Here is a 15,426-nt window from a genome sequence, read left to right on the forward strand (position 1 = left end):
TTGGTGTCTTATGTTTTAGCTTATGTTAGCTTGTTCTTTAATAAATTACCCCCAAAACTTCATGGCTTAAAATAACTAATATTTATTATTAGTTATTGGTGTCTTATGTTTTAGCTTATGTTAGCTTGTTCTTTAATAAATTACCCCCAAAACTTCATGGCTTAAAATACCTAATAGTTATTATCTCACAGTTTCTGTGAGTCCATAATTTGGGTGTGACTTAGCTGGGCGCCTCTTGTTTAAGATCTCTCCTGAGGTTACTGTAGGCCAGGGCTGTGGTTTCATTGGAGGGCTCAGCCTGAGTGGGGAAGGGGAGTCTGTTCCAAGCTTGCTCAGGTAGTTATTGATAGGCTTCGGTTCCTTTCCTTGGGGCTGTGTCATACCATGCAGTATGAACATCCTATCTGGGTGAGTAATCCAAGAAAAAGAGTGCCCAAGATGGAGACCATGGTCTTCTCACAAATTAATTTTGGAATTGACATCCCATCACATCTGCCATTTTGTTTTCAGTAGAAATGAGCCATGAGATCCAGCACATGCTTAAGAGAAAAGGGATTTAACTGAGAGCATGAATACCAAGAAGTGGAGGTCATTGGGGCCATCTTTGAAAAATTTGTTTTGTTTGTTTGTTTGATAGTGAGCTTAAAATTGGGATATATTTTTTCAATGCGATTGCCAAATTCTTAAAACTTTAAGTTTCGGGTAGAAAGGTAGGAAAATTGACCAATTGTAATTTTGCCTTCATCTTTTCCTGGTCCTTCTGAGAAGTAGGAACATGAAATATTTAGGCTTTAATAATCGTGGACTTAAGTGACCGGCTTTGTGTTACTCTTTGTACTTGGTAGAAAGACCTGGGTAGAAAGTTAAGGTAACGTGAAAAATGATAAGGATACTAAAAGCAGTTGATGAGTTGTTAGCTAATGAGCTTGTTAGATGTCAAAAATTTGATTGTGATTCAGTACTCTTTATCTTTTAAACCAATAAGCCGAATTAGTTTGGAAGATGAATTTGTGTTTATCTATGTCTAAAGAGCTGTATGAAACTCTGCCCATCTTTTACCACTTATCTGAATCATGTTTAGGCATTCTCTTCTGGCTAAGATTGTTGTGGCAGCGTATCAGTTTTCTGTGCTACGTCATGAGTTAACACATATTTAGTGCCTTAAAGCCACATACAACCCTGCATTTATTAATCTTGCTGTTTCCTTGGGTCAAGAGTCTGGCTCTTCATGGCTCTCTGCTGTGTCTCAGAAGACTGTAATAAGGTGTTGTTTGGAACTGTGGTCTCTCTACTGAGGCTCAGGATCCTCTTCCAAGTTCATTTGATTGTTGGAAGAAATCATTTTTCTTGCACCCGTAGAACTCAAAACAGCTTGCTTTAAGGTTAGAGAATCTCTTTGACCTTCGAGATGGCCCTAGTCTCTCTTTTAAGGACCTCACCTGATTAGGTCAGTTCCACCAGGGTAATGTCCTCTTTGATTAAATTGGTCACCTGATTAGACACCTTGATTGTATCTTCAAAATCCCTTCACCTTTCCAATATTACTTATAATAACACAGTCAGAGTTCCAATAGTCATAGACCCAGCCTTCACTGAGGGGAGAGGACTGACTGTACAAGGGCATGGGGTGTCTTTAGAATCTGCCTACCACGGGCAGGAAGCAGGCATTAACATCCAGGTTTTCCTTCCTTTTCCATGTGTTATGGACTGAATTGTTTGTATGACCCCAAAAGTCGTATGTTGAAGCTCTGACACCCGATTTGATGGTATTTGGAGATGGTGTTTGGGTTGGATGAGGTCATGAGGGTGAGGCTCTCATGAGGCAGTTAGTCTCTGCTGTCTTTTCTCTGCCGTGTGAGGTCACAGTGAGAAAACTGCGCCTGCAAGTCAGGAAGAATCTCGCCTCTTCCTGAGTCTGATGTTTTCTCGGGTTAGTTTCTCCCACTGCTTTGCCTTTCTTTTATCTAGAACTCCTGTTAACTGGGCAGTGGTCCTCTTGAGTTGGTCTTCCAATTTTCTTATGTTTTTCCACCTTTTCTTCATTACTTTCATTTGCTTTTTTCCTTCCTGAAAGATTTCTGAGATTTCTCAGTATTCTTTCCTAGCCCTCATATTGAATTTTGTTAAATTTTGCTTATTATTTTTAAATGCAATTCCGCTCATATTCACTAAGCATATTTTTGGGTCATGTATGCAACATTTTATCTGTGAGAATATTGTCTCATTTTTTTTCTAGTTTCCTTTTTATGCACCTTTCTCTTCCTCCCATTCTGTTTTTCCCTTTCCTTTTCTCCTTTTCTCTTTACCTCTCCCCTTCCCTTTCTCCTCCTCTTTGCCTCCTCCTTCCTTGCGCTCTGCTTTCTACCTGAGAGCTTTGCCCGCGGTGTGTAGCTCTCCTCTCTGACCCTCGGTTAGCAGGGCACACGACGGTGATGGACGTGCTCTCTGTTTGTGCGGGGTCTTGGGGTGAGGGCAGCGGTGCTGTCGTGGCAGACCCTTAGTGGCAGTTTCCCGCATACGTATTCCCAGTGGGTTGTGCAGTGATCTCCCAAGAGGACCTTAGCGTGTCTGGCCTGGGCTTTGAAGAGAGGGTGAGAGAGAAGCCCTCACGCTTAGTGCCCAGATCTCTTGCAGAATCTTCTGTATGTCTCCCCTCACCACTCTGCTGTGTGAACCTCTCTAGAAAGCTGACATTTCAACATCTCTCTGGTTCCATGTCCAGTTGCCGGGCTTGTCAGGTTTGGGCAGGATGTGGGATGGGCAGCAGGAGTCTGACTGTTCCTCATACAGACTTACTTGCCCCCAGTCTTGTTGGTGTCAGCTCCCATCTCCATCTGTACGCCACACACCCATGTAAGTGTTCAGCTCATTTTTTTCAAGGATGTGCAGATGTTCAGGTATGTTACAGTGGTCATTAAAAAGAAGACTGTTATTAGTCTTGCAGACTGTTAGTCTTGAAGCCTCAAAAGAAGACTGTCATGCAGCCATGGCCCCGCATGCGGTAGTGACTTGTTTCATCTCACTGCTGTGCAAGGTGCCGTGGCGTGCATGCACCCCTTCCGTCCGCTCTACTGCTGATGAACAGTTAGTTAGCTGCTTCCAGTTCGGGAGGCACTAACAGCTCTTTAGAGGATACTCTTGTGTACATGTTTTGTGCCTGTGTGTATAGGTAATTCCAGGATGTGTACCTAGGAGTGGAATTGCTGACTCATAGAGATACAACTTGACCAGGTGATGCCTAACAGATTTTCCAAGTATTTGCACTTAAAATGCATTTCCACTAGCAGTGTAAAAGAATTTTAATAGTTGCACAGCTAACACTTTGTATTCTTAGGCTCTTTAATCTTTGCGAATATGCTGGGAATCTGAGTCTATGATGTTGTGGTTTTAATATTTATTTTTTAAATTATGAATAAGATTGAGCTGCTTTCCCTATGTTGATTAGACATTTGGATTTCCTCTTTTGTAAAGTGCCTGTTAAGTCCATGTGCCCTCTTTGTTCCGCTCCTGAATCATTTTCTTTCTCACTAAATTGTAGGATTCCATTACACTTTCTAAGTACCTGTCCTCTGATGGGATGTCTCTGGTATCTTTTCCCATTCTGTATATCTATTTTCACTTCCCTTATGGTGTCCTTGGATAAGTAGATGTTCTTAAATTTAATATATTTGGATATTAGTCTTTGCCTTTTGGTGAGGACTTTATATGTCTTAAAACATCCTTCTGACCCCGAGAGCATGAAGATCTGCTCCTCTTTCATTTTCTGAATACTTTCACCATATTTCATTTCATGTTCCAGAATTCACTGGAATTGGTTTTAGGCTTAGTTCAAAACAGGAATCCTGGATCCTCTTTTCCATCTGAAGACCAGTTGCCCCAACACCCACCATCACAATTTCCCATAAATTTTCAGTGGTGCCTTTTACTTTGCAACCTTTAAAATAGGGGTGATACAGCTTCTGAGTATCATTTCCAGTTCTCTGTGCCCTTTGGGTGGTTTTTTTTTTCTCCTTTTGTAATTTTCTAATTTTAGTAGACATTTGGAAGGGAGCATGGTGCTTTTTAAATTCTACCACATCCAACTTAAAGTTTAAATCATCAATATTTAGTCTTACATAAAAATCAAGTCTAGGCGTAGAGAATGACTTGACTGAATTTGGTCCCATATTTAGATGGCAGGCGTAGCTAAAGGAGTGTGCTGGCTTTACCATGAGGCTGACAGGCTGAAACATAGTTTGAAGTCAAGAAAAACAAAACAAAACAAATTACTGCCTGGAACATTAACACTCATGATGGCATTTGGCTTGTTAAGAAAATGCTCGATTCATTAGGCATCCCCTCTTTAAAAGAGTCTGGGAAAAGAGATGTAATTACTAATAAAAAAATTCTGTTCCTCATATGAAACTCCGCTGATTCCATTATGGTATTAACCTTAAAACTGCCAGTTATTTTACCAGCAAACATGAGTTTATTGAGGAATAGCAGAGAATTGCAGTCTGAAACAAGTAGCCTGTGGCAAAGTCATGGGCAAGTCCCCACCCAGAACAAAAGAGAGGACCACTGTTTTATACAGAGGACAGAGGAAGGCGGGGAAGCCGGAAGGGCTGTTACAAACAGAAAGTCCACTAGAGTTTGCGGTCTCCTGTTCAGGTGGTATTGTAGTATCCGCTCACAAGGCCCAGTCTCTTCCTCTTGGGTCAGCAACTGATGTGGAGGGTAGGGCATGAGAGCGCCCCCTGCTGGCTGTTGTGACTGTATTCGAACCAAGATTTCTTTTCATCAATTTTCACAGTAGTTACCATGTAATAAAATCATTTTAAAGATATCTGCTTAAGATGGTCAAAATATAAAGCTTTGAAACTCAGAAGAGACTGAAAATAAGTTCGTATGTATGAAATACTCAAATAGGTGAAATGACATATTCCATAATTGCCTCATAAATTACCTTTACTCAAAATTGGTTAATGCTAGATAGCAGAACCATGATTATAACATTTATTTTTTTACTTTCCTTAGTTTAATTTTTTGTAACCAACCAGTCTGCCTTTACTGTAAGGAAAATACATAGTAGTGATTTGAGAAGTGTCTGGGTATGTGGACCCTAGAGATTTTGATCTCATTTTTTTAAAATTAATTTATTTATTTTCAGAAAAACAGTATTCATTATTTTTTCACCACACCCAGTGCTCCATGCAATCCGTGCCCTCTATAATACCCACCACCTGGTACCCCAACCTCCCCCCCCCCCCCCCCACTTCAAACCCCTCTCAGAGTCCATAGTCTCTCATGGTTCACTTCCCCTTCCAATTTCCCCCAACTCCCTTCTCCTCTCTAACACCCCTTGTCCTCCATGATATTTGTTATGCTCCAAAAATAAGTGAAATCATATGATAATTGACTCTCTCTGCTTGACTTATTTCACTCAGCATAATCTCTTCCAGTCCCCTCCATGTTGTTACAAAAGTTGGGTATTCGTCCTTTCTGATGGAGCCATAATACTCCGTATATGGACCACATCTTCCTTATCCATTCGTCCGTTGAAGGGCATCTTGGTTCTTTCCACAGTTTGGCGACCATGGCCATTGCTGCTATAAACATTGGGGTACAGATGGCCCATCTTTTCATGACATCTGTATCTTTGGGGTAAATACCCAGGAGTGCAATTGCAGGGTCATAGGGAAGTTCTAGTTTTAATTTCTTGAGGAATCTCCACACTTTTCTCCAAAGAGGCTGCACGAACTTGGATTCCCACCAACAGTGTAAGAGGGTTCCCCTTTCTCCACATCCTCTCCAACACATGTTGTTTCCTGTTTTGTTAATTTTGGCCATTCTAACTGGTGTAAGGTGATATCTCAATGTGGTTTTAATTTGAATCTCCCTGATGGCTAGTGATGATGAACATTTTTTCATGTGTCTGATAGCCATTTGTATGTCTTGATTGGAGAAGTGTCTGTTCATGTCTTCTCATTTTTTGATATGTTTGCCTGTTTCGTGTGTGTTGAGTTTGAGGAGTTCATTATAGATCCTGGATATCAACCTTTTGTCTGTACTGTCATTTGCAAATATCTTCTCCCATTTCGTGGGTTGCCTCTTTGTTTTTTTGATTGATCTCATTTATAATTAAATATACATGAAATTTCATGGATTATTTTCATTGTATTATATATAATGTAAGTAATTTGGTTAAATATGTGTTAGCACCTGCTTATCTTACACTTGTTTTAATGAGTTATTCCATTTACTCCTTCAGCATTTCACAACCTTTTATAATCTCCTTGTGCAAAGAAGTTGCCACTAGCCCAGGGTTACCTGACCTGTGTAGTGGGACACTTGTGGTGAAGCAGTCTTTGAATGTGCCAGCTAGTGACTACTTACCTTTTTGTTGTTGTTGCAACACTGTATTGTTGTTATGTTACAGGCTATAGCAAGGACCTTAAAGTTAGAGAACAGGGATTGTTCTCTAAAAGAGGTTGGTAAGTTTTGAATGAAAAGCAGTAGTTTATATGTCAACAATATGTAAAATTTCACATACTCCAGACATCCATTTGATTCCAGAAATAATTATTGATATAGGCAGGCTTTTAAAAAATCAGTAGATCTTTGAAGTTCTGTGAATGGCATTTTTATCTCTACTTGGTTGTGAGAAAATTTCATCCATAAGTTTCTCACCTGGGGAATACTTTGATGAGCGACATGGAGGTGAGCCAGTTAAAAATACTGCGCAAGTAAGAATTGATGAGTCATCTAAGTCTGAGTGGTTTAAAGTTCAGTCTCATGATTTATACACGTTTGAAAGCTGTTTCTAATCGCGGGTCCTGTGATCACAAAAAGTGTGAATATTCCACATTTTCTTGGTGGACATTTGAAGTGGATTAATGCTCAGTATATGTGCAAATCATAAGGTAGGGATCATTTTCTTCCTTTTACATGAAGTAGGAACCTGTGGGTCCCCTTTGGTTAGTGGGAGAGTTTGGGTTCATAGCCAGGTTTACCTACGGCACATGACCTTTACACTGAGTTTTTTGGTATCTGTGATAGAGCTAGATTCTAACTTTCTTTTCACCCTTCCTGCAGTTTGGACAAGCAGTTTGATTTTTTTTTTTTTTTTTTTTTTTTTTTTGCTTTTTCCATTTGTCACCAGGCATGCTCTTTCCATCATTCTGTTAATTAGAAGCTTTAAAATACTTCTCGATTTTTGGAAAGACTATTATAAGATGTTATATATAATTAACATGATTTTATAGAACTTTTTTCTTAAAGAGCTATTTTAAGTATCTAGGCATTAACCCTGTTGATTGTAGGGATTGTATTTCTTAACAGGAAATCTAAGTGTCGTCCAGAGGGTCTGGACCTCTTCCCCTCACCCCTAGTTTGGCAGTAGGTCTGAGAAGGGAGAGGTGATGTGTCCTTGGATGCTTGAGAACTAAAGATTGTAGTAGTTTAGTGAGGTCACAAATGTTGAAAGCACTTTATAAACTATGAAGCATAGTGTAAATGAAAGGTATCCTAGGTGAACCACCTTATTTATGGATGAAAAGAAAAGCCAGACAGATACTAAGTGACGCCTTAGAATATTAGAAATATTGCTCTGATACAGAACCTTGCTCATCCAAGTTGAGCCATCGGAATAGAATTGAAATAGCCTTTTTCCCTAGTAGTAAATCATTGGAATTGGGAAGCATTTAGGGAATTGACAATTTATTTTTTTTCTGTAGATTCCTGTGAGCTGGACAAATCCCTTAGGCAAATATCATATTGGCATTAAAAATGGCTATGACTTCTATCCAAAGGCACTCAAGGAAAGGATACAGGTAATGTGCAATCTGGAATCAATGACTTCTTCCTCACATGTGTTCCCGACCAAAGAAGAACATTTCTCATAAGATCCCATGAACTCTTAATGATTGTGGATGCTGGGAGACTTTCAGACAATGACTGCTCCAGGGCTCTGTTCAGCGGAATGTTAGCCATTTAAAGTGACAGTTCTTAATCCTGTGTACACGGATAAGTTTAGAAAATCTGTGAATACATTGAAATTATCTTCAAGTTTTTATATATGTGTGTTTTTCTGAGAGTTGGAATATAGCTTTCATTGGATTTTGAGGGGCCTTTTTTTTTAACCTCCAAAAGACTAAAGACTATTTAAAGTTGATGTAAAGTCCTGACTAACTTAATTGTTCCCAGTTCTATAGCTTCTATGATGATTTGCCCCACTTTTCGTACTGTTTAACGAGGTTTCTTGATCCTGGCTAGTCGTCATTCAGTACTAGGGAAAGGGTTACTCAGACCTGAAGCAGCTGCAGTATAGCAGACACACGGCTGTTACTAGAGAAATAAGTCACAAATCGAGGAAGAAGGAGCCGCTTTAAAGCAGCGCTGCTGAGTGGACCTCTCGGGGATGATGGACACGTTCTCTGTGTGCCCGTTACAGTAGTCACCGGCGACCAGTACTGTTGAGAACTTGAAATGTGACTCGTGTGAAATTTTAATTTTCTGTAATATTTTAAAATTGAGATCTAAACAGCAACCCGTGGCTCCCATATTTGCCGGCACCGATTTAGAGGATTACTGTCCCGCTGGTAGCTGACACAGGTTCCGAGTTTCAACTGTAAAAGATAATGTGATCCTTGAAAATGAGCCCAAAGGGTAAGACCTATGGGTGCTTCCCTCTAATCATAGCACTGTGACTTGCTTCTCCAGGGGGTCTGCACCGTAAGAGCTACTCAGCACACTGCATATAAGGCCTTTACTTTTTCGTCAGATTCTAATAATTCTGCAAAAAAAATGAAATGCCAAAAAATGCATATAACTTATTGGATGCTATTTTATTTTTAAAATTTCAGGCTGATGTACACATAGCATAGTATTTTTATGCACCATATTAAATTTCATCCACTGTATGATAAAGTGCAAATGAACATGCAAATAGAGTATGTTAATGTCTACCCCCTCCTTAGCTCAGTGGAGTTGTTTTATTGGAAAGGATTTTTTTTGTATCTAGCCGACCTCCACTTGGTGGCACTATGGGTTAAAGATAGAGATGAAGGTAAAACCAGTGACAGAACTCTGTCAAATGAGAGAGGATAGGGAAGAAATAAGCCAGAAATGGAGGAGGTTGAAGAAGCCTGCACGTCCCTCCTGACAGCTAGTCTTAACCCTGCCATCCGCTTGCATGTGGCTTAAGGCCGTTCTCAGTTGCATAAGGGCCCACAGCGCATATTTGCTTTTAATGTAAGTGACTGGGAATTCAATGTGTTATGCAACACACTATTATTTTTATTCTTGGATGGGTTAAAATTGGGGCATATGTATCAAAATACATTTGGATGTGCCTTGATATATGTGTCCTCTTAAAACCCAGGTGCACTGAGTTAACTAGTTGTTAATTATTGATCCATTGCTTTATCCACTTGATTATAAATGATTCTTTAGCTCCTATGTGAAAATTGTGTGGCGTCACGACTGGTGACAGCTAGGTCCGTATATACAAGACTGTCCGGGTTTACCAGGATGTTTGTCATCCTCATTGTAAGGTAATTTTTCTGTCTTTGCAGAAAGAACGAAAGGAAAAAATCTGGGATCCTGTTCATAGGGTGGCCCTTGCAGAAGCCTGTAGAAAACAAGAAGAATTTGATATTGCCAACAATTGTCCTTCTCAAGTTGGTGCTAGTCGCTTTTATTTAAACATTGCCACAGAAGTGTATTAGCATAGAGTTCTTAGAGAGTTAACAGACTGGTTTTTTTTTTTTTTTTCACAAGTTTTCAGTTGTTTAATTTTATTAATTTTTCTTTTATTCTGAAATCAACTTACATAGTTTTCAGAACTTCTCAGTGAACATACATGTATGTAAAAGTGCATAAATGCTAAGTGTGTGTAGTCACGAGTTAGCACCAAGTGAACACTCCCTCCCATACCCCTTCCTAGTCATTGCTCTCTGCCTCCTCCAAAAGTGACCACCATCGTGACTTAACATTGTTGAAAGATTTTGCCCGTTTGGAATATGTAGAATGGAATCCTACAGTGTGTTCTCTCATGAGAAGCTGCTTTCACTCAGTCCTGTGTTGGCGAGATTCATCCGTGTGTGGGTGTTGTACTTTGTCCACTCTTGTTGCTGTGTGATGTTTGCACCACGGCCGATGTGTCCATCCTGCAGATCGGCATTTGCCTTGTTTTCAGTTCTTGGCCCTTATGGAAGGTGCTGTTTTGAACATTCTCATGCATGTTTTTGGTGGGGCACAAAGTGGTAGTACGCATTCATACTTCTGTGAGAAGTACTGTGAGAGCTCCCATGGTTCCACATCCTTAAATAGCTGCTGCATTTGTTTTTTTACGATTTATTTATTTGAGCGACAGAGAGAATGAAGGAATGCAAGCAGGGGGAGGGGCAGAGGACGAGGGACAAGATCTCAGGCAGACCCCCACTGAGTGCTGAGCCCGACATGGGGCGCGATCCCACAATCCTGAGCTCATGACCCGAGCCAAGATCAAGAGTCGGACACTTAACCGTATGAGCCACCCAAGTGCCCTAGCTATTACATTTTTTTTAATCAGTTAATAAAATGAAGATAATGTTAATTATGAAAATAGTTCATGCTTGTTGCAGAAATTTTTGGATCACATGGGCATACAAAGTAGCGATTGAGAGCCTCTAAAATGCTACCCCCCCACCCCAGGGATGGTACCTTGATGTTTATCCTTCTCAATCTTTCTTTTAATGCATGCATATACCTTTTTAAAATCAAAAGTGGAATGGTATTGGTGGTTTTCAACCCTGGCTGCATATTAGAATCACATGAAGAGCTTTAAACCGCCAGTGCTTATGCCCTAGAGAGGAATTAAATCAAAGCCTTGCAGGAAGGCTGGCATTTTTAAAAGCTCCCAGGAGCTTTAATTAATGCACAGTTAGGGTTGAGAACTCCTGGCCTGAATAGATCTACATACACATTTAACTTGCATTTATTTAATCTGTGTACAGCATCTCTTTTTTAACTGTGTCATTTATCCTCTTGAGCTGTATTATTTTCTTTTAGATCACTGTTTGGCTTTCAGCCTCTTACTAGACACGTTAAGTGTCGTATTTCAGGTGCTATATATACAGCCAGTTTTATAGCAGGAGGGGTCTGGACTGAATTATCCCTTTTATTTCATTTTGTTTATCAAAAATCTCTATATTATTGTCTTTTTTCCTTTAAGGAGGAATGAATGTTGAATAACAAAAATGAAGTGTAGTAAGACTTTTGGAATGTGGAAATTAAGTTTTAATTCAATAGGACTATTCAGGTGAACTGTAGAGCTGTCTGATGTAGCATGTAGTTGGGGGAAAAAAACAGGTTGGAGTGTATACAATTCTCATTTTTTTTTTGGATTAAAATAGTTAAATAGCAGCTTACCTGTACAAGTTCATGAATATAGTATGTGTTTTAACTTATTAGCATATTCTAAAGGGCAGAGGATAATTCATGGTTTTTCTTACTTAGATTCTTAAACAGATTTAAATAGAAACAGTTCTCATAAAAAATCTTAAAGTCAATAGATAATCTACTTTGTAGTAATTTTAGAGTTATTTTTCAAAATTAGTTATAGATTATAGATATGTGAGTAACACATCTTGGCCAAATGATAAAATCAACGCATAGCACAGTGTCTTTCCCAAAGTGGGTAGAATAAATAAATAAATGAGAGATTGACTAAAAGTAGTAATATTCTTAAAATGTTTGATATATTAGGGGCGCCTGGGTGGCTCAGTGGGTTAAGCCGCTGCCTTCGGCTCAGGTCGTGATCCCAGGGTCCTGGGATCGGGTCCTGCATCGGGCTCTCTGCTCAGCGGGGAGCCTGCTTCCCCCCCTCTCTCTGCCTGCCTCTCTGTCTACTTGTAATCTCTGTCTGTCAAATAAATAAAATCTTTAAAAAAAATGTTTGATATATTAATTGATATCTGCATTATTAAATTGAACTACAAGTTGCATAGATATAAAAAGAAAACTTTCTTACATTTTTCTAGGGTAAAATGGCTTTACTTTGGTGACACTGTATCTTTGGTTATATGTTAATAGAACTTTTCAAGAGCACAAAATGTACTAATACTAATATATTTTCCAATGGACTAGGCAAATAAACTAATCAAGGAGGAACTTCAAAGTCAAGTGGAATTGCTAAATTCTTTTGAGAAAAAATATAGTGATCCTGGCCCTGTGTATGACTGCTTGGTGTGGCATGATGGTGAAACCTGGAGGTAAGCTTCATGTGTTATATTGATCTTCACTTTAAAAAATGCTTTTATCTACACCGAAGAACATTAAGCTCCCAGAACTGTCCAGAGAGTTGCTTAAGTGACATTAATATCACCATTCAGAAATATTTGAGAGCCAAATTGGTTTCTGGGTAGTTTTGGATAAACCCTTTGAACTTCTTGGTATCTTAGATAGTAAACCTGACCCTTACGTGTTTTAAAGAAGCTTGTTGCATTAACAGACAGTAACTGTTAACCAAACATTTACAGGTTGATTATTCGTAGACGTAGGAGTGTTCCTGATTGGGGCAGGGCCGTTGGGAAAGAGAGTTCTGCAGAGCATCTGCTATTAATGTTTTAAGGACAAAGGAGTACAATTGAGTGAAGGTTTCTCAAACAGAGACCAGGTAGCTAAGCTGAAGTGGGGCAGTAGAACACATCTGTGAAGAGCTCAGTCTCTGCGATGGCATCCTAGCTGTGTGACCTTGAACACTGCCTACCCCTCCAAGCCAGTTCCTCGTCTGTTAATTAGAGTAATCGTAGTGCCTTTTTGAGGGTTTTGGGAAAATTAAATCTGATGTTTCTAGACACTTAATGCATCTGATAAATGTCAGCTCTTCCCCCCGCTGCTACCGTTGTTACTACTAATAGCGATAGTATGGACCAGGTTCAAGAACACCTGTCATGTTCTTTCTCAGTGGATTGTACACAGCAGGCATGTTTCTTGTATTTGGCTAGTAAATGTCTTCTTGCATTATTGTCTGCATGGAATTGGGAGTATGGCCTTAATATAGGTCTTTAGGCATACATGTTTTAAAAGGGTTTCCACAATAAATCAGAGACTCCTCCCTGAAACTCGAAATCAACAAGCAGTTGTTTTTGTAGTTGGGGCCTCTGCTCATACACAGAGGATCATTTCCCAAGATGTGGCAAACACAGAACAAGATGTAAGGACTTGATTACTTTTCTCAGATCATTTACATTGCAGTGCACCATTCCTAAAGGAGAGCTTTCCTCCCATGGATGTGGGTGCTGACTCATCTCTGATAATGGGTATATAACATTTTCAGCTGAATGAGAAATCCCCATTCCATTCGGAACTGAAAATGTTAATAAGATAATTTGCATATAGCAACCTTCTGATCCATATGATAGTAAATATTAATGCTTTTTTTTGCACATATTCGGGTATTTTTTTTGTATACATGCAGGTGTGCACATGTCTGAACTATTTTATTTTTCTTTAAAAACTTCACAGAAAGCTTGGATCAGAGTATAATATTAAAAAGTGTTCAATCACTTCTCAGCCTTTTGGCTATCAAGTGTAAAAAGTGTTCAGATGCATGGTTTAGCAAATTTGGTACATCCACCACATGGTGTAAGATGATATAGTCATTCCCAGTGATAAGCTTTAGGAGATTTTTAGCGTTGGAGAGGACACAAGGTTAAGGTTAAATGTGAGGAGAATACTAGATACAAAAACAGTGTAAATGGGCAAATACACCACAAGGGCTTAAAGAGATACTCTAGTATTAGCAGGGATAGGGTAGTGGGGCAATAGGTGGTTTCATTTAGAACTTTTCCTACCTGAGTTGAAAACACTTGCCAACTTTGCCCTAAGGGAAAGGAATCTGGGTCAGGATGTGCAGGGTGGCAGTATGTGTTTTTAAGAGCTTTAAGACAGTTGACAAAGCAAGGGACACACTGCAACAGATTGTCAGCAGTCTTCTAAGACAACTTTTATAATTTTTGCATTGGAAATGAAACTCAAAGGAAACAAAAGCGGAAGTTACTGGGGTACCAATTTAGAAAATGTTATAATCCCTGAAAAATGCAGCAGAATTACGCTGTCAGGTATTATTGGAAACAATTTAACTTCTGTTTGCATGATACTGTATATTTTATGGAGGTTTGATTCCCCCATTCTGTCTCAGAGCCAGAATATATTTTTTCTTTTTTTTTTTTTTTTTTAATTTTTATTCATTTTTAAAATTTTTTTTCAGTGTTCCAGAATTCACTGTTTATGCACCACACCCAGTGCTCCATGCAATACATGCCCCCCATAACACCCACCACCAGACTCACCCAACTTCCCACCCACCTCTCCTCCAAAACCCTCAGCTTGTTTCTCAGAGTCCACAGTCTCTCATGGTTCGTCTCCCCCTTCAATTCCCCCCAACTCCTTTCTCCTCTCCAACTCCCCATGTCCTCTGTGCCATTCCTTATGCTCTATAAGTAAGGGAAACCATATGATACTTGACTCTTTCTGCTTGACTTACTTCACTTAGCATAATCTCCAGTCCCGTCCATGTTGCTACAAAAGTTGGGTGTTCATCCTTTCTGATGGAGGCATCATACTCCATAGTGTATATGGGCCACATCTTCCTTATGCAATCGGCTGTGAAGGGCATCTTGGTTCTTTCCACAGTTTGCCGACTATGGCCAGTGCTGCTATGAACATTGGGGTACAGATGGCCCTTCTTTTTACTACAACTCGACCATTCTCTTACACCATACACAAAGATAAACTCAGAGCCAGAATATTTTGAGGAGAATCTTAGAGATCCCAAATTACTTAGGGCAAATCTAGGCACTGTCATTGCAGAAATGCCAGCTGTTTCTGAGGGGAGGTAAAATGACCTTAAGTGCCTTGACTTTGTTTTTACAAAGACTGTCCACCATTAAACCCATATCACTGCACTAGCCCGTAACCTGCCATAACGCTACCCTTAAGTATTTGTCAGGGCGTATAAGGGTCAAACTCACTGTCACTCAATATGGAACTAACACTGGTTGAGAAGACTATCTATAGAGGACTCCATGAAGAAAAGGCCATTAACTGGTTTTTTTTCATTGGTTTTTGACCTTGTTATCTCAGATTTCCTTTGAGTTTGATGAAAGCTATGGATTTTTTTCCACAGAAAATTAGACGAAAAAGTATATTACAGAGTCTGGAAATTTATAACTCAGCCTCCCTGTTCTGTCCCCCCTCACACACGTACTCAAATCCTACCCGTGAACCTCATATCCGTGTTCCCTTTCTGGTGTTCTGACACTTGTCCTTAAACTAAGCCAGCCACCTTCAGAAAGTCATGCTCCTGTACCGTACGCATACTTGGCCTCTGTGGAGTTACTGAGGAAGTCACTCAATTCTATATTGGTGTTTTGATACAGCGATTGAATTTTGAGTCATTTC

General features: G+C 39.6%; 1 protein-coding gene across 8 annotated transcripts in view; it reads left to right on the forward strand.

The window, feature by feature from the left end:
- The window catches only part of TPP2 (tripeptidyl peptidase 2), a 69,763-nt gene that overhangs the window by 7,492 nt on the left and 46,845 nt on the right, over window positions 1–15,426 (forward strand). For 6 of the 8 annotated variants that reach the window (XR_009400080.1, XR_009400079.1, XM_059378161.1 and 3 more), the window contains exons 3-5: window positions 7,716–7,811; window positions 9,555–9,659; window positions 12,109–12,233. Coding sequence is in view for 6 of the 8 variants with exons in the window: in XM_059378161.1 (XP_059234144.1) it covers window positions 7,716–7,811; window positions 9,555–9,659; window positions 12,109–12,233 (326 nt within the window). In the remaining 2 variants the exon portion in view is untranslated. The remainder of the gene's footprint in view (window positions 1–7,715; window positions 7,812–9,554; window positions 9,660–12,108; window positions 12,234–15,426) is intronic. The other 2 variants (XM_059378165.1, XM_059378167.1) reach the window with 2 other exon arrangements.

This window comes from Mustela nigripes, chromosome 15 (assembly GCF_022355385.1).
Source record: "Mustela nigripes isolate SB6536 chromosome 15, MUSNIG.SB6536, whole genome shotgun sequence".
NCBI lineage: Eukaryota > Metazoa > Chordata > Mammalia > Carnivora > Mustelidae > Mustela > Mustela nigripes.